Source organism: Bombina bombina, chromosome 5, assembly GCF_027579735.1.
Source record: "Bombina bombina isolate aBomBom1 chromosome 5, aBomBom1.pri, whole genome shotgun sequence".
Classification (NCBI taxonomy): Eukaryota; Metazoa; Chordata; class Amphibia; order Anura; family Bombinatoridae; genus Bombina; species Bombina bombina.
In genome coordinates, this window is record NC_069503.1 from 1,142,548,572 (window position 1) to 1,142,567,835 (window position 19,264).

General features: G+C 37.5%; 2 protein-coding genes across 2 annotated transcripts in view; one reads left to right on the forward strand and one right to left on the reverse strand.

Annotated features, from left to right (window-relative positions):
- The window catches only part of NAPRT (nicotinate phosphoribosyltransferase), a 341,546-nt gene that overhangs the window by 267,875 nt on the left and 54,407 nt on the right, over nt 1-19,264 (reverse strand). The window lies entirely within an intron of this gene.
- Nucleotides 5,765-10,867, forward strand: LOC128661199 (uncharacterized). The gene is made up of 2 exons (XM_053715449.1): nt 5,765-5,853; nt 7,703-10,867. Exons 1-2 carry the CDS (start codon nt 5,794-5,796, stop codon nt 9,671-9,673), a joined length of 2,031 nt encoding a protein of 676 aa, XP_053571424.1. The 5' UTR covers nt 5,765-5,793; the 3' UTR covers nt 9,674-10,867.

The following is a 19,264-nucleotide window of genomic DNA, read 5'->3' on the forward strand; positions in this document are numbered from 1 at the left end:
AATAGCCTCAGGAATAGGAAAAACCCCTGGAGAAACCACAGGAGGTTTAAAAACAGCATTTAAACGTTTATTAGACTGAACGTCAATAGGACTGGTTACCTCAATATCCAAAATAATTAACACTTCTTTTAATAAAGAACGCATATACTCTATTTAAAATAAATAAGTAGATTTGTCAGTGTCAATGTCTGAGGAAGGATCTTCTGTATCAGATAGATCCTCATCAGAAGAGGATAAAACATAATTTATGTAAGAACTTACCTGATAAATTAATTTCTTTCATATTGGAAAGAGTCCATGAGCTAGTGACATATGGGATATACATTCCTACCAGGAGGGGCAAAGTCTCCCAAACCTCAAAATGCCTATAAATACACCCCTCACCACACCCACAATTCAGTTTAACGAATAGCCAAGAAATGGGGTGATAAGAAAGGAGCGAAAGCATCAAACAAGGAATTGGAATAATTGTGCTTTATACAAAAAAATCATAACCACCACAAAAAGGGTGGGCCTCATGGACTCTTGCCAATATGAAAGAAATGAATTTATCAGGTAAGTTCTTACATAAATTATGTTTTCTTTCATGTAATTGGCAAGAGTCCATGAGCTAGTGACGTATGGGATAGCAGATACCCAAGATCTGGAACTTCCACGCAAGAGTCACTAGAGAGGGAGGGATTAAATAAAGACAGCCAATTCTGCTGAAAAAAATAATCCCTAACCCAAATCAAAAAGTTTTAATCTTAAAATGAAAAAACTGAAATTATAAGCAGAAGAATCAAACTGAAACAGCTGCCTGAAGTACTTTTCTACCAAAAACTGCTTCAGAAGAAGAAAAAACATCAAAATGGTAGAATTTAGTAAAAGTATGCAAAGAAGACCAAGTTGCTGCTTTGAAAATCTGATCAACAGAAGCTTCATTCTTAAAAGCCCAGGAAGTAGAAACTGACCTAGTAGAATGAGCCGTAATTATTTGAGGCAGGGATTTACCCGACTCCATATAAGAATGATGAATCAAAGACTTTAACCAAGATGCCAAAGAAATGGCAGAAGCCTTCTGACCTTTCCTAGAACCAGAAAAGATAACAAATAGACTAGAAGTCTTCCTGAAATCTTTAGTAGCTTCAACATAATATTTCAAAGCTCTAACTACATCCAAAGAATGTAAAGATCTCTCCAGAGAATTCTTAAGATTAGGACACAAAGAAGGGACAACAATTTCTCTACTAATGTTGTTAGAATTCACAACTTTAGGTAAAAAATTAAATGAAGTCCGCAAACTTTCCAAGAAAGTAATTTAATATCCAGAGAATACATAGGTTCAAACGGAGGAGCCTGTAAAGCCCTCAGAACCAAATTAAGACTCCAAGGGGGAGAAATTGACTTAATGACAGGCTTAATACGAACCAAAGCCTGTACAAAACAATGAATATCAGTATGATTAGCAATCTTTCTGTGAAAAAAGTACAGAAAGAGCAGAGATTTGTCCTTTCAAGGAACTTGCAGACAAACCTTTTTTCAAACCATCCTGAAGAAACTGTAAAATTCTAGGAATTCTAAAAGAGTGCCAAGAGAATTTATGTGAAGAACACCAAGAAATGTAAGTCTTCCAAACTCGGTAATAGATCTTTCTAGACACAGATTTATGAGCCTGTAACATAGTATTAATCACTGAATCAGAGAAACCTCTATGACTAAGTATTAAGCATTCAATCTCCATACCTTCAAATTTAATGATTTGAGATCCTGATGGAAAAATGGGCCTTGAGATAGAAGGTCTGGCCTTAACGGAAGAGTCCAAGGTTGGCAACTGGCCATCCGAACGAGATCCGCATACCAAAACCTGTGTGGCCATGCTGGAGCCACCAGCAGTACAAACGAACGCTCCATTAGGATTTTGGAAATCACTTTTGGAAGAACTAGAGGCGGAAAGATATAAGCAGGTTGATAATTCCAAGGAAGTGACAACGCGTCCACCGCTTCCGCCTGAGGATCCCTGGATCTGGACAGATACCTGGGAAGTTTCTTGTTTAGATGAGAGGCCATCAGATCTATTTCTGGAAGTCCCCAGATTTGAACAATCTGAAGAAATACCTCTGGGTGAAGAGACCATTCGCCCGGATGTAACGTCTGGCGACAGAGATAATCCGCTTCCCAATTTTCTATACCTGGCATATGAACCGCAGAAATTAGACAGGAGCTGGATTCCGCCCATACAAGTATCCGAGATACTTCTTTCATAGCCTGAGGACTGTGAGTCCCCCCCTTGATGATTGACATATGCCACGGTTGTGACATTGTCTGTCTGAAAACAAATAAACGATTCTCTCTTCAGAAGAAGCCAGAACTGAAGAGCTCTGAAAATTGCACAGAGTTCCAAAATGTTGATTGGTAATCTCACCTCCTGAGATTCCCAAACCCCCTGCGCTGTCATAGATCCCCAACCTGAAAGACTCGCATCTGTTGAGATCACAGTCCAGGTTGGACGAACAAAAGAGGCCCCTTGAATTAAACGATGGTGATCCAGCCACCAAGTCAGTGAAGATCGAACATCAGGATTTAAGGATATTAATTGTGATATCTTTGTATAATCCCTGCACCATTGGTTCAGCATACAAAGCTGGAGAGGTCTCATGTGAAAACGAGCAAAAGGGATCGCGTCCGATGCAGCAGTCATAAGACCTAGAATTTCCATGCACAAAGCTAACGAAGGGAATGATTGAGACTGAAGGTTTCGACAAGTCATGGACACTGAATCTATTTGGAAACCCAAAAAGGTTACCCTTGTCTGAGGAATCAAGGAACTCTTTGGTAAATTGATCCTCCAACCATGTCTTTGAAGAAACAACATAAGTTGATTCGTATGAAATTCTGCAGAATGTAAAGACTGAGCAAGTACCAAGATATCGTCCAAATAAGGAAATACCGCAATACCCTGGTTCTCTGATTACAGAGAGAAGGGCACCGAGAACCTTTGAAAAGATCCTTGGAGCTGTTGCTAGGCCAAAACGGAAGAGCAACAAACTGGTAATGCTTGTCTAGAAAAGAGAATCTCAGAAACTGATAGTGATCTGGATGGATAGGAATATGAAGATATGCATCCTGTAAGTCTATTGTAGACATATAATGCCCTTGCCGAACAAAAAAGGCAGAATAGTCCTTATAATCACCATTTTGAATGTTGGTATTCTTACATAACGATTCAATATTTTTTAGATCCAGAACTGGTCTGAAGGAATTCTCCTTCTTTGGTACAATGAACAGATTTGAGTAAAACCCCAGACCCCGTTCCAGAACTGGAACTGGCACAATTACCCCAGCCGACTCTAGGTCTGAAACACATTTCAGAAACGCCTGAGCTTTTACTGGAATGCGTGAAAGAAAAAATCTTCTCACAGGCGGTCTTACCTTGAAACCTATTCTGTACCCTTGTGAAACAATGTTCTGAATCCAAAGACTTTGAATCGAATTGATCCAAACATCTTTGAAAAATCGTAACCTGCCCCCTACCAGCTGTGCTGGAATGAGGGCCGCACCTTCATGCGGATTTTGGAGATGGTTTTGACTTTCTAAAAGGCTTGGATTTATTCCAGACTGGAGAAGGTTTCCAAACCGAAACTGTTCCTTTAGGGGAAGGGTCAGGCTTTTGTTCCTTATTCTGACGAAAGGAACGAAAACGATTAGCAGCCCTATATTTACCTTTAGATTTTTTGTCCTGAGGCAAAAAGGCTCCCTTCCCCCCAGTAACAGTTGAAATTATTGAATCTAACTGAGAACCAAATAATTTATTACCTTGGAAAGAAAGAGAAAGCAACGTTGACTTAGAAGTCATATCTGCATTCCAAGACTTAAGCCATAAAGCTCTTCTGGCTAAAATAGCTAAAGACATATACCTGACATCAATTCTAATGATATCAAAAATGGCATCACAAACAAAGTTATTAGCATGTTGAAGAAGTTTAACAATGCTATAAGCATTATGGTCTGACACTTGTTGCGCTAAAGCCTCCAACCAAAAAGGTGGAAGCTGCAGCAACATCAGCCAAAGAAATAGCAGGTCTAAGAAGATTACCTGAACATAAATAAGCCTTCCTTAGAAAGGATTCAAGTTTCCTATCTAAAGGATCCTTAAAAGAAGTACTATCTGCCGTAGGAATAGTAGTATGTTTAGCAAGAATAGAGATAGCCCCATCAACTTTGGGGATTTTTTCCCAAAACTCTAATCTATCAGATGGCAAAGGGTACAATTCTTAAACCTTGGAGAAGGAGTAAATGAAGTACCCAGACTATTCCATCCCCTAGAAATTACTTCTGAATTAGCATCAGGAACTGGAAAAACTTCTGGAATAACTACATGAGGTTTAAAAACTGAATTTATATCCCATATGTCACTAGCTCATGGACTCTTGCCAATTACATGAAAGAAATAAACATTACAGCCATGAATATGCAGCCTCATCCTAAATAATTGAAAACTAAACCTTATTTCAGGATGAATAACCTTAAATAGAAACGATATTTAGATAGATTTTAACTTAAAGGGACACTGAACACAAATGTTTTCTTTTGTGATAAAGATAGAGCATGCAATTTTAAAAAACTTTCTAATTTACTCCTATTATCAATTTTTCTTCGTTCTCTTGCTTTCTTTATTTGAAAAAGGGATCTAAGATATTTTTTGGTTCAGCACCATGGAAAGCACTTGTTTATTGGTGGGTGAATTTACCCAATGACACCGATCAGCAAGAACAACACAGTGTGTTCACCAAAAATGAGCCGGCATCTAAACATTTCAAATAAAGATACCAAAAGAATGAAAATAATTTGATAATTGGAGTAAAATAGAAAGTTGCTTAAAATTGCCTGCTCTATCTGAATCACGATAGAAAATATTTGGGTTCAGTGTCCCTTCAACAGGAAAGTCTCAATGATCTAAAGATAGCAACTTGAGAGTAAAGCTGAGTGTAAGGAAAGTGGTTGCAGTAATTGCTCATATGACACTTGCTTCAACTTGCGTGACTTTGCCTTTAAGAGAATGAAAGCATAAGACACTTGCACTAATTTGTGTGACTTTGCCTTTAAGAGAGTGTGCATTTAACAGAGTAAAAGACATTAATTAATTTCAAGTAGATGACACTGAATTTCACTAAGTCATGCTACAAGTGGTAAACAAACGATGGATACTAATGATAAGAAGTCAAAACCCAGACAGAACGAGGGTGTAACCTTGGCAGGGGTCACTTACTGACACTAAGGAACATCTTGATAACACATTAGTATAGGGGCTAATGCCTAGGTAATATTGTTAAAAGATTAATTATTATTAATTGCAATAGGCTAAGTAATAAAGCCATTATGATGTTTAGCTATTAATGATATCTATGAAAATATTGTTAAAACTATTATTGATGTATTTGACAGAAGTAACTGCATAAGACCACATAATCAGATGTATAATGTTAGGCAGAAAAACATGAAAGATGACGGCATTGGAGTTTAGGAATACGTCAGAGATAGTACCTGGGCATGCCCTGATAAGCTTGGTTAAGGCTAAGGCAGACTGGCCAGATGCCTTGGGTCACAGCCAACCTCAAAGGGAGAGGTCTCAGGATCTGTGGATTTGTGCCAAAACTGTTACGTAAGTGAACAGTATAAAGAAGGGTACCTGTGGGCAATCTGATCAGTGTATTTTTCTGTGTATTTTTGAGACCTGTGACCTGTAGATGGACGCATCTTCAGTGTTGTTTTTCCCGTTGATCGCCTTTTTTCTCCTGATCCAAGATTGCCCAGATGTCCCCTCCCATTGCGCCCCAGAAGCGGCAAGATAGGATGATGCAACCCGAGATCACGGTGATGTATTATTTGTTTGTTTGAAACTAGCTAGAATTGTTTTAGTGGTAATACAACATAAGATTGTTATCAGTCGTTGCGCAGGCAACTAAACTGTAACTGAAAGCTGCATAGATGATTGTATAAGTATTGCAATTGCATAAAGTGTTAGAAGCATGAACAGTGGTTTGTGGTATTTTGTTTCTATAATTATGTTGCAGAATAAAACCATTATTGTTATCATAAGATTGCAGAAAACCTGTGTAAGGTGTCAGTCATTTCCTTGCTGAAAAGTGATATATGATAACCTCATATCCTGAAAAAGAATCTTATAACATTATTGGCGTAGTCGGTGGCAGGATACATAATTGTTTATTACTTGAGCAAAGAAACTGACAGTTTCTCACTGAAAGTGTTGTGTGTATGAGCGGAGCTGGTAGACGCAGCTCCGGAGCGAAAGTGAAACCCCTTTGTAGATAAAATAATAAGCCAGAAAAATATATAGTTGTATCTTGTACGGTCAGGAGTATAAATATATATATTTCTGGATTAGTTAGAATTGAATTGTTAATTCCTCAAATGAGCCATGAAAGCTGTGTAAATAAACAGATATTTCATGGACATAGTCGCAATTGTCACCTTTGGAATGAGATTAATTGATATTGCACAGGTATATACATATTAACGAATATTGTTACTGTTACTGTGAATTTATTTATTGATGTCAGCGATAACTGAAGGTATTATGAAAATGTTTAGGAAGAAAGCACAAACGGTTTCCCCTTCACGGTCACAAAATATTGTGACTTGGGATGGGACCCCATATCAAGAGTTAGCAGGAGAAGTCTTGTCTGGGACTGACCTCCCAGATAACGCTGAATTTTTTGATAAAATAGAACCTTGCGAAGTGTTGAATAAATTACAGAATGTAAAAGTTAAGACAAATTCAGACACAGAAAGGTTACATAAAAAATTATGGGTGTTATTACAGGCATACAGAAAGACACACGAGCAGTTAGAGGAAGCTGTAGAGCAGACTGTGTGTCTGCAGAGTCAGAATAAATTGCTATTAAAAAAGAGCCAGTGTTATGAAGATGTAGCTCAACAGGCTGTGGTTAAGGTAGCCAGGGCCAAAGTAAAGCGGAAGGGTGGTAGGTTGAGCAAAAGTAAGTTACAATCAGTATTACAGAGCAGGGCCAGATGGGACCCTGGGGGGTGGGATGAAACTTTGTAGAAATGGAAGGTCCATTTGGGAAAAGCAGTAAATGAACTGAATGACAGATCTATCACTGACAGTGAAATCTCACTGTCTAGAATGATAGGCACACAGGAGTACATTGAGCATCATGCTCAACATGCTGTGGTAACGTTTTGGGAAACTAGCCCTGAGGGGAAAATGTCCCTAGTTGATTCCCAAACAAAGTCCACTGGAAAAGGATACCAATACCTGGATGGGACAAAAAGGGCCAGTGCCCATGAAGCCCCAGGGCCAGGGTTGGACTTGCTTTCGTTGGAGGACCTGGAGTAATATTTCCAGGGCCCATACGAAACCGGCCAAGCTCCCAGTATCAGTATGGTCTATTTTAAGCAGGCTTTGATTGATACTGGAGTGGAGGCAACTTAGATTTATTAGGGGGGGGGGAGACTATAGAAGTAAAACAAGCAGGGGTGGCATTGAAAGTAGGAAGTCTCCCTAAGCAGTGATGTTTTGTTTTAATTGTACCCATCCCAGAGTATTTAATTAGCATAGATGTATTAAAAGGGAAGTTACAATGTAGTGAATGTAGTCAAGGATAGGGAGCAATGATTGGTTGCATGTGCCTGCGGGCAAGTGCTATTTGTGGAATTAATTAAAGTGTTTCCTTCCTAGATATTTGCTGGTGTCGCTGCTATAAGATCCGGTGCCAGCTACACCTTTTATGAGGGAAGCATGACCGTTCCGTATTGCACAACATGGGCATCCTGCTCCATCCCATTTACCTTTGATGACAACGTAACCTGTTTGACCAAAAATGAATATGGAAGTTGGATGCTCCTTACCAAGCGGGAAAGGGTGGTATTTGAACTATCAGAAGAAGAGACAATTACCTGTGACATCCCTTCCTTCACTGTACATTGTGTAACTAAAGATTTTTGTTCTGCTGCAGTGACCAGGGAAGACTGTAAGGACTCTAAGGAGGATGAGAGCTGGACAATTGTTTTACAGGATGAGTACTTAATATTTGAATTGCAAGAAGGGGTTGGGTTAATTTGTGAAAATCCCAGTATGCCTTCCACTTCCCCAAAACTAACAGTGGGGATTCAGGAACGCATTTTCGGTTGTAAAACATCCATTGATACACAGGTTCGGGCTGTAATGTTAAACATATCATACACTGATGGGGAACCAGAGGGACTGACATATGTGTGTAAATATACAGGAAGAGAGTCCTCTGAACCTCTTTTAATGTATATCAGGAGACCTGTAATGGATGGGAAATTATTAAACAACCGACACAAGGGAAAAAGGGACCATGAACGGCGCCATCTAGGCTCCCTGCATGCCTCCTCATGGGAACTTGATAATACCTTTGTAAAAACTGCCAAAGATGTGTTTAATGTGACAAATTTTCAGGGACCATGTTGGGTGTGTGGGTTTGTGCCTCACGGGCAGACTAGGGGTTACCCTTATTTAGGTGTCCCTTTAACCATGAGTATGCTTGCCGACATGATTGGGAATAAGACTATGTGGAATTTTACAGGTCTTAACACACCAGGTAGGGATGACTTGCTGGATAAGTTGCATCTAGCTAATAATGTGACTACGGGTGCTATTATGTTTCAAAATCTAGATGGAGATATATATAGTACTAATAACCTAACCCAGCTACCCGACATGATAATGTTAATGTATAACATAGGACGACTAGTTAAAAATAGGACAGGGGTATTCAACATTAAACTGAAATTCTATGACTTCTCATACCTGACATATGCCCATGAGAAATGGAAGACTAAGTTTGGTGAGCCCAGAGACCTTATTAAAGACTGGTACCAGCTTAATAGGGAAACACTAGCAGGTAACACACGGACTAAGGATGGGAGGAAGCGACTGAATAGGATATGTCCTTTTGTTAAACTGCCAGTGGGATATTATTGGTTGTGTGGGAGGTGGGCAGTAAAGGTAATACCTTGCACCCATTATGGCCCATGCTTTTTAGGATATATATTCCCTGCTTTTAACATAACCACCACGCTTCAACCACCTATATTGCATAGAACACGAAGATACCTTGACCTGGACAAAATACACAATGGAGTTAAAATTAGTGAAGGTATGCGCCTGCTTGCAACATTTGTCCCTCATTATGGGGCTGCTACATCCCTCAATAGATTAAACACGCTAGCCGATTTAGTAGATGAAGCTTTTAACATAACTGGAGATGCAATAAAGCTTTTAGCATTAGAACAGGAACAAATTAGGATGGTGGCATTACAGAATAGAATGGCTCTAGACTATCTCCTAGCTGCAGAAGGAGGAGTCTTCCAGAGAATCCACCAGCAATGCTGTGTGTACATAGAAGACAATGCAGGTAGAATCAAACATGACCTACACAGATTAGAAGAAGTGCAAAAGCACATACGTGAGGTACATGACGATTCATTTAGCAAATGGCTTAAAGACTTTGACTGGACTTTTGGACTGGGGGGATGGCTTGGAAGCTTAGGCAAAACTATAGTTAAATGGCTATTAATAAGTCTGGCTTGCTTGTGTGCAATATTCATTATAGTAAAAATGTTTGGATGTTTCTGTAATACATTAGGTAGGATATGTTTTAAACCAAAAGACAATATTACTTGAGTGGATAAGTTTTCATTATTAAGGTATGTGTTTAGAAACGAGCAAGGTGTCACATGACCAAAGGGTGGAATGTAAGGAAAGTGGTTGCAGTAATTGCTCATATGACACTTGCTTCAACTTGCGTGACTTTGCCTTTAAGAGAATGAAAGCATAAGACACTTGCACTAATTTGTGTGACTTTGCCTTTAAGAGAGTGTGCCTTTAACAGAGTAAAAGACATTAATTAATTTCAAGTAGATGACACTGAATTTCACTAAGTCATGCTACAAGTGGTAAACAACCGATGGATACTAATGATAAGAAGTCAAAACCCAGACAGAACGAGGGTGTAACCTTGGCAGGGGTCACTTACTGACAATAAGGAACATCTTGATAACACATTAGTATAGGGGCTAATGCCTAGGTAATATTGTTAAAAGATTAATTATTATTAATTGCAATAGGCTAAGTAATAAAGCCATTATGATGTTTAGCTATTAATGATATCTATGAAAATATTGTTAAAACTATTATTGATGTATTTGACAGAAGTAACTGCATAAGACCACATAATCAGATGTATAATGTTAGGCAGAAAAACATGAAAGATGACGGCATTGGAGTTTAGGAATACGTCAGAGATAGTACCTGGGCATGCCCTGATAAGCTTGGTTGAGGCTAAGGCAGACTGGCCAGATGCCTTGGGTCACAGCCAACCTCAAATGGAGCGGTCTCAGGATCTGTGGATTTGTGCCAAAACTGTTACGTAAGTGAACAGTATAAAGAAGGGTACCTGTGGGCAATCTGATCAATGTATTTTTCGGTGTATTTTTGAGACCTGTGACCTGTAGATGGACGCATCTTCAGTGTTGTTTTTCCCGTTGATCGCCTTTTTTCTCCTGATCCAAGATTGCCCAGATGTCCCCTCCCATTGCGCCCCAGAAGCGGCAGGATAGGATGATGCAACCCGAGATCACGGTGATGTATTATTTGTTTGTTTGAAACTAGTTAGAATTGTTTTAGTGGTAATACAACATAAGATTGTTATCAATTGTTGCGCAGGCAACTAAACTGTAACTGAAAGCTGCATAGATGATTGTATAAGTATTGCAATTGCATAAGGTGTTATAAGCATGAACAGTGGTTTGTGGTATTTCGTTTCTATAATTATGTTGCAGAATAAAACCATTATTGTTATCATAAGATTGCAGAAAACCTGTGTAATGTGTCAGTCATTTCCTTGCTGAAAAGTGATATAAGATTCTTTTTCAGGATATGATGTTATCATATAACACTGAGATTGAGAGTTTTTGTTACAAAAAGAACAATTCCATAACACATGTTCTCAAGCTGAAGGGTAGAACTTCTTTGCAGTACTTGTTTGTCAGGTTTGTTGAGACGTCTCACTTTCTACCTGGAGTTGCCCTTATCGGCTAAATCAGTTTTTTGTTTTTGTTTACATTTGCCGAGGCAAAAATATTTTCAGCATTTCAAGGGACATTCCGGTCAAAGAAATGTACAAATATGTGTGCAGAGAGATTTGCAACACAAAGAAAGAAAGACTGCAGGTTGCTGGATTATATAATGACTCGACCCACTGTAGATAAAGGTCAGACAAATAAAGGATAAGTAAATATATGGATCAAGATCATCCAAACATGCTCATTTATACTAAATAACTTTATTGGTGAAAAATATTTAAAAGTCCGACTGGACTCATACACATGCACACACACACATACAATTAAAACTAGCTGGAACTCAGGTAATATAATTGGTATATCAAATAGCACTCTAAAGCTCAAATTTTATTAACTAACAAGGGATCTAGACTGTTATAGTATTTTAATATTGATCCCTGGTAGTATATGATAGGCTATAGACAGCAAGAAAAGATGACTGCTGAATTAGTTAGTCCTCCATAAAGGCAAGTCTGCACCAAGTAAGATAGGCAAAACACTATATAATTTGATGTGCTGGGTATTAGTGCATTAATTAGCTGTCCCTGCACGTCCTTAAATATCTAAGTGTTTTATTCCCAAACTAAGTGAGGGTTGCACTATAATTGTTATTCTCAGTATTGTTGCTGGTAATAGTTAAGTTGTCAGTATATAGGGCCCATAGATATTAGGTATAAGCCTTGGATTCAAAGATAAAATATGGTGAGTGCCTCTTATTAGATCACCGGTATAGCAGTTGCTGTGTAACCTGCTGCTCGGGGTGAATATATTGAAATAGAATAGCATAAATGGATATTATTTGCTACAAACTGACAAGCGTTGCCGCAAATGTATCCAGTGTATCAAAGGGTCACTGAAAAAATTATAGGGCATGAAATATATCAAATTCCCCAGTATCCAGACAAAACGATCACTATTGATCATATGATTTTAGCAAGTGCAATATTGGTTTACATAACGTTAGAGTCAGAGATATAACTATATGGTAAGATGTCTGAATTCGTTAGCACAATATTTATCTATCCACCAGTTTATATCTGAATCACGAATGTAATTTTTTAGCACATCGCATAGTAGTGCTTTGTCAGCTAGTCTGAATACTGTGCAGTTAAACCGCTTTGATAACGTAAGCTTATGAGTTTTGAAATCTGACCCCTACTATTCGCAGGAGAAATACCACAGAAATGCTTAGAAATATCCCATTACAAACAACTAACAAAGTTTAGTAGTAAAGAAGGACTAAGCTACCAAAAGGTCTCTTCTATAGCGGAGACCTGATTACTTTTAACTGTCTATAGATATTCTGCATATATTGAGAGTGCTAAGGCTGAGTCAGCAAATTAAAAAATAGAGGTTCAATAACCCCGTGTTCGTGCCCCTGACGCGCGTTTCACATTACGCTTCCTCAGAGGGGTACGCGCCGGCCGGACAGAGCGGGTTATGTTGGAATCAGAAACCCGCCTACGTATTCTGATTGGTTCACCAAGATGACGCTATGTGGCTTCTCATTGGTCAGTATTTGCAGTGTGACAAAAGGAAGTTCGAAAAGCACATTTCCTTAGAGAGCTGATAGATTCTCATTTGCGAGCTGAATTGTCAGAAAATTTTAAAGGGCAAGAGTTAGTGTATCTGTCAGATACTTATAATCACGCATCGAGAGAGAAATATAAAGTATTAAGTGCGCTTTATTATTTGCATCGAAGTGTGATACTTGTGAAGTATGTCTGTTTATGATAAATTATATCAGTAGAATGCTGCTAGTCGTTTCATAGATATGACATCTAAGTCATCTATATCTACTTGATTTTTCACTATGCTATAGGTTAATTTATGAAGCTTATTTATATGGATACTAGAATAGACAAAAAATAATAATTCAAACAAAGTGAGATATTGATTATCTACTATTAGTTATCCAAGATTTTAAACAATATATCACTGTTATATTGGTCAAACTAAAAGTTCACAATTTGAAGAAGTTTGCTGTACCGTATTTTAAGTACCATATATAATAGACGCACTGTGATTGAAGAATTCCTCGAATATACAGGATAAATCAATCCACTATAAAATTAAAAGAACTGAATGGTGTAAATATAATATAGTGTTGTGGAAAAATGTTAACAAAAAACAAACATGAATAATAAAGGGGATGTGGTGCTCTCAAAAAGTAAAAAAAAGTGTGGGTGAACATTTATTAAATTCCACAAAAAGTGTATTAGATCGTATGTACAAATAATATGTAGAAATAAAAATTTTTACTACACTGTGTAAAGTGAAATGTGCAGAATATCTATAGACAGTTAAAAGTAATCAGGTCTCCGCTATAGAAGAGACCTTTTGGTAGCTTAGTCCTTATTTACTACTAAACTTTGTTAGTTGTTTGTAATGGGATATTTCTAAGCATTTCTGTGGTATTTCTCCTGCAAATAGTAGGGGTCAGATTTCAAAACTCATAAGCTTACGTTATCAAAGCTGTTTAACTGCACAGTATTCAGACTAGCTGACAAAGCACTACTATGCGATGTTCTAAAAAATTACATTCGTGATTCAGATATAAACTGGTGGATAGATAAATATTGTGCTAACGAATTCAGACATCTTACCATATAGTTATATCTCTGACTCTAACGTTATGTAAACCAATATTGCACTTGCTAAAATCATATGATCAATAGTGATCGTTTTGTCTGGATACTGGGGAATTTGATATATTTCATGCCCTATAATTTTTTCAGTGACCCTTTGATACACTGGATACATTTGCGGCAACGCTTGTCAGTTTGTAGCAAATAATATCCATTTATGCTATTCTATTTCAATATATTCACCCCGAGCAGCAGGTTACACACAGCAACTGCTATACCGGTGATCTAATAAGAGGCACTCACCATATTTTATCTTTGAATCCAAGGCTTATACCTAATATCTATGGGCCCTATATACTGACAACTTAACTATTACCAGCAACAATACTGAGAATAACAATTATAGTGCAACCCTCACTTAGTTTGGGAATAAAACACTAAGATATTTAAGGACGTGCAGGGACAGCTAATTAATGCACTAATACCCAGCACATCAAATTATATAGTGTTTTGCCTATCTTACTTTGTGCAGACTTGCCTTTATGGAGGACTAACTAATTCAGCAGTCATCTTTTCTTGCTGTCTATAGCCTATCATATACTACCAGGGATCAATATTAAAATACTATAACAGTCTAGATCCCTTGTTAGTTAATAAAATTTGAGCTTTAGAGTGCTATTTGATATACCAATTATATTACCTGAGTTCCAGCTAGTTTTAATTGTATGTGTGTGTGTGCATGTGTATGAGTCCAGTCGGACTTTTAAATATTTTTCACCAATAAAGTTATTTAGTATAAATGAGCATGTTTGGATGATCTTGATCCATATATTTACTTATCCTTTATTTGTCTGACCTTTATCTACAGTGGGTCGAGTCATTATATAATCCAGCAACCTGCAGTCTTTCTTTCTTTGTGTTGCAAATCTCTCTGCACACATATTTGTACATTTCTATGTATATTATTGCATAAGGTTCTGGGATTCTGGGACTATAAGTATTATATAAAGTGATTTAGTCCTTGAATTTAAGAATTATAACCCACTTCCTTTCCCTCTCCATCCTCAGTTAAACATTCCGGTCATAAACTGCACATAGAATAATTACATCTTTGAATAGAAACATATTTGTAATAAACATGTAATAGAAAAAAAGTTATCACTGTTTTATTGTTAGCATTTTTCTCTGCACGTGCATGTGAAGCATAGCTAGATATTCTCAGTGCACAAGCATTTTATATACTGGAGCTGCTCAGAGCACCAGTGGGGTTTGTAACATGTCCGCATTTAACAAATTGAGTCATTACCAGATGGTACAAGCACCTTAGGCTCTCTGGTGCACGGTGCATACCTAAATACACTTTTGAAACAGCTATAGCTTCTATTAGAAGCATGTTTGCCAACACGTGTATATTACACAAATGTTTAATTCAAAACTAAAAATAAGTCTGTGTGGATTTCAATTTTGGCTGGAATGTCCCTTTAACACTGTTAAGCAGAAAGATGCAAAGTAGTTCATTCCAAATGGACTTTAATTCAAAAAGTCTTCTAGTGAAAGTGAACCCCATCTTTTCTTCTCACTTTTCCCTCTATCTTGTATCTCACACCCCGAATATCCTAAACAAATATCTGCAATAAATGAGACCAGGCGATACGTATTTACACTGAAACAAAGGGATTGGATGGAAGTAGCGTGGAAGACCCACAGGAGAGGGGTAGGTAGAATAAAATGCAGGCGAAACCCATTACCCACTGCGTCAATATTATGGTTAAATAACCACATAGCTGGATTTGCCTATTTACTCTAATATCCCAAGGTGGGTTATATCTTGTGTGAATATAATGATGTATTAGCACTGCTCTAGCTCATTAGCACTATTATGATTTGATTTCGCTTATGCTTCATTTCTAAGGAACGTTGCTACCGTTTGTATCATGTAAGAAGCTGTTAAAATGTACAGTATATAGTGATATTAGAACTTTACTATTCTGCAAAATTCAAACTCTGACCGCATTAGAGAACACAGAGTTTAGACTTTTTTATACCTTTTTGCTTCAGTACTAAATAACAACACTGACTGATTGAATTTCAGTCATGTATGGTTTGTTGGGATTTTACGCAGCTGTTGTGAAATATTTGATGTAATTGAGATGTAGCATTGTGTTCAGTGCATGCAAGCCGTCTCTACAAGTCATCTGCTTATCAATACAAATTATATTAAAAAACAAACAAAAAACACGTAGATGAGAGGTTTAGGAAAGAGGAAAACATGGTTAGGATGGTGCAGTTCTAAAGATGAACTTGTGCATAAAGCAACAGCACAGAACGAGGATGAGACTTTGAACTCTATTAGAACATACCAGCATTAAAGTGAAAGTCAACCCTAGCATTTCAAACGCTAGGATTGACTATTGAAAAAAATAAATGTGACTTTCATTCATGAAGTATAAAATACTTCATGCAGAAAGCTCCTTCGTTTCAAGCGATCACCGATCTGAGCTGCTACAGCAGATCGTGGTTTTGTTAAGAGGTGACATTTTAACCTCTTAGCAAATAGCTGTGCGGTAAATCAGGCTCCCAAGGGCGCCAAGCTGGATTTACCGCACGGCTATTGGCTAAAGAGGTTAAAATGTCACCTCTTAAGCAAAACAGCGATCTGCAGTAGCCCTTATTTGTTTCAATGGTCAGTCCTAGCATTGGCTTTCACTTTAAAGGACACTATTGCCTGCGCTGCACATACTCTGCTTTCCAGCCTCCCCTAGATCTTGGTAAACTCAACTATTCAGAGTTTACTGCCCACCCTTGTTACGCTGCTCCGATACGCAAATGTTCCTTCTTTTAAACTATAAACTCACCAGACATTTATGTATTTGTCCCATTACTGCACCCATTGATTTAGGGCCACAAAATAAAACAATGGCAGAAATAAACTCAACGCACAAAGCCAATTTGAGAAATTAAAGGGACATGAAACCCAAACTTTTTCTTTCATGATTATAATTTTAAAACAACTTTCAGATTTGCTTCTCTTATAAAATTTGCTTTATGCCCTTGTTATTCTTTGTTGAAGGAGCAGCAGTGCACTACTGAGAGCTAGCTGTGAGCCAATGAAGAGTGGCATATATGTGCAGCCACCAATCAGCAGCTAGCTCCCAGCTGTGCATTGCAGCTCCTGCGCCTACCTAGATATACTTTTCAACAAAGCATATCAAGAAAACAAAAACACATAATAAAAGTAAATTGGAAAGTTGTTTAACCCCTTAGTGACCAGACCACTTTTCAATTTGTTGACCATCTGGGACCAAGGCTATTTTTGCATTTCTGCGATGTTTGTGTTTAGCTGTAATTTTCCTCTTACTCATTTACTGTACCCACACATATTATATACCGTTTTTCTCGCCATTCAATGGACTTTCTAAAGATACCATTATTTTCATCATATCTTATAATTTACTATAAAAAAAATTATAAAATATTAGGAAAAAATTAAAAAAAAACCCACACTTTTTCTAAATTTGAGCCCCAAAATCTCTAACACATCTACAACCACCATAAAACACCCATGCTAAATAGTTTCTAAATTTTGTCCTGTGTTTAGAAATACCCAATGTTTACATGTTCTTTGCTTTTTTTGCAAGTTATAGGGCAATAAGTACAAGTAGCACTTTGCTATTTCAAAACCATGTTTTTTCAAAATTGGCGATAGTTACATTGTAACACCAATATCTGTCAGGAATCCCTGAATAACCCTTCAAATGTATATATTTTTTAAAAGAAGACAACCTAAGGTATTAAACTTGGGGTATTTTGACTTTTTTCATGCAACCATTTTACCACCAATCTATGCCAAAGTTTGGGGGGAAAAAAAAATAATTAGATGTTTTGACAAATAGCAATTTAAGAATACATTTACTGATAAAATGTTAAGGGTTACTGCCAAATAACACCCTAATATGTCTTCAGTAGCATCTCCTGGGTACAGTGATACCACCCATGTATAGGTGTGTCGGGTTCTCTGTGGGCTAAAAGCCCTTATTTTTAGGTAGCGCATTCCAGTTTTTCAACTTTTTTCAGTTCCTGTTATGTGTTACTGCCAAAAACCACCTCAATATGTGTTCAACAATATCTCCCGAGTACAGTGATACCATCTATGTATAGGTGTGTCGGGTTCTCTGGGGGCTAAATGGCCTTATTTTTAGTTAGCGCATTCCAGTTTTTCAACTTGGAATTTTCACATCGGTCATCATGCACCCATGTCCTATTTGGGACATTTCTGAAGCTGGCCAATGGAATTTACCCCCATCAAACCATATATTTTTGAAAAGTAGACACCCTAGGGTATTTCAAATGCTGGAATTTTAACACTTTCCATGCACTAATTCAACCACTAGTCTTTGTCAAACTTTTGGGTAGTCATTTTTTTGTGTTATTTTTCACACACATTGTACTTTAGGCATATATTCTCAGTCCCTGTTATGTGTTACTGCCAACAAACACCTCAATATGTGTTCAACAACCTCTCCTGAGTACAGTGATACCACCCATGTATAGGTGTGTTGGTTTCTCTGGGGGCTAAAAGGCCTTATTTTTAGGAAGCCCATTCCATTTTTTCCACTTTGAATTTTCACATCCCATGCACCCATGTCCTATTTAAGACATTTCTGAAGCCGGCCAAAGTAATTTACCTCAATCAAACCATATATTTTTGAAAAGTAGACATCCTAGGGTATTTCAAATGCAGGTATTTTAACACTTTCCATGCACTAATTCAACCACTAGTCTTTGTCAAACTATTGGGCATTCATATTTTTGTGTTATTGTTCACATACATTGTACTTTAGACATGGATTCACAGCTCCTGTTATGTGTTACTACCAAAGAAGACACCAATATGTTGTCACCAACATCTCCTGAGTTCAGTGATACCACCTATGCATAGGTTTGGTGGCTTGTTTGGGGGGTGCAATGCCAAATGTCTGACATGCGTTTGTGATTTTTTTTCACATTTAACATATTTTCTTTGCCTATCGTCTTTTTGGGGGGTCTTTTAACATACCCCAATTTATTTGTTTTCCATGAATGTGCATATATTTGAAAAGTTGACACCCCAAGGTATTGTATATGGTGTGCTTTGATGCCTTTGAAGCAACCGTTTTAGCCAAAAAAATTGGAGAAAGTGTATGGTGGAAATTTTTCAATTTTAATTTTTACAGACACATTTCTTTTTGACTATGATTTTGGAGAGACTGTTGTAAGTTATTGCAAAAGAATACTTCAGGTTGTTTTCTGCAAGGCACCCTGAGTACACCTATGCCCCCATGCATAGGTTTGCCAGGATTTTGGGAAGGTTATGTTACAATTTTATGACTTGTGATTTTAGTTATTAACAATGAGAGTATTTCTTCTGATAGGCCTATCTTTAGTTTGTGGCCTATCGTATACACCACTTTTATTTATTGCCATGAAAGTGTATATTTTTGAAATGTTGACACCCCAAGGTATTGTATATGGTGTGCTTTGATGCCTTTGAAGCAACCGTTTTAGCCCAAAAAATTGGAGAAAGT

Excerpts from the sequence above, each read along its gene's own strand:
- LOC128661199 (XM_053715449.1), top strand. The coding sequence starts at position 5,794 with ATGTCCCCTCCCATTGCGCCCCAGAAGCGGCAAGATAGGATGATGCAA. Across the intron at positions 5,854-7,702 it reads TGATGCAACCCGAGATCACG|ATATTTGCTGGTGTCGCTGC; the intron begins GTGATGTATTAT and ends TTTCCTTCCTAG.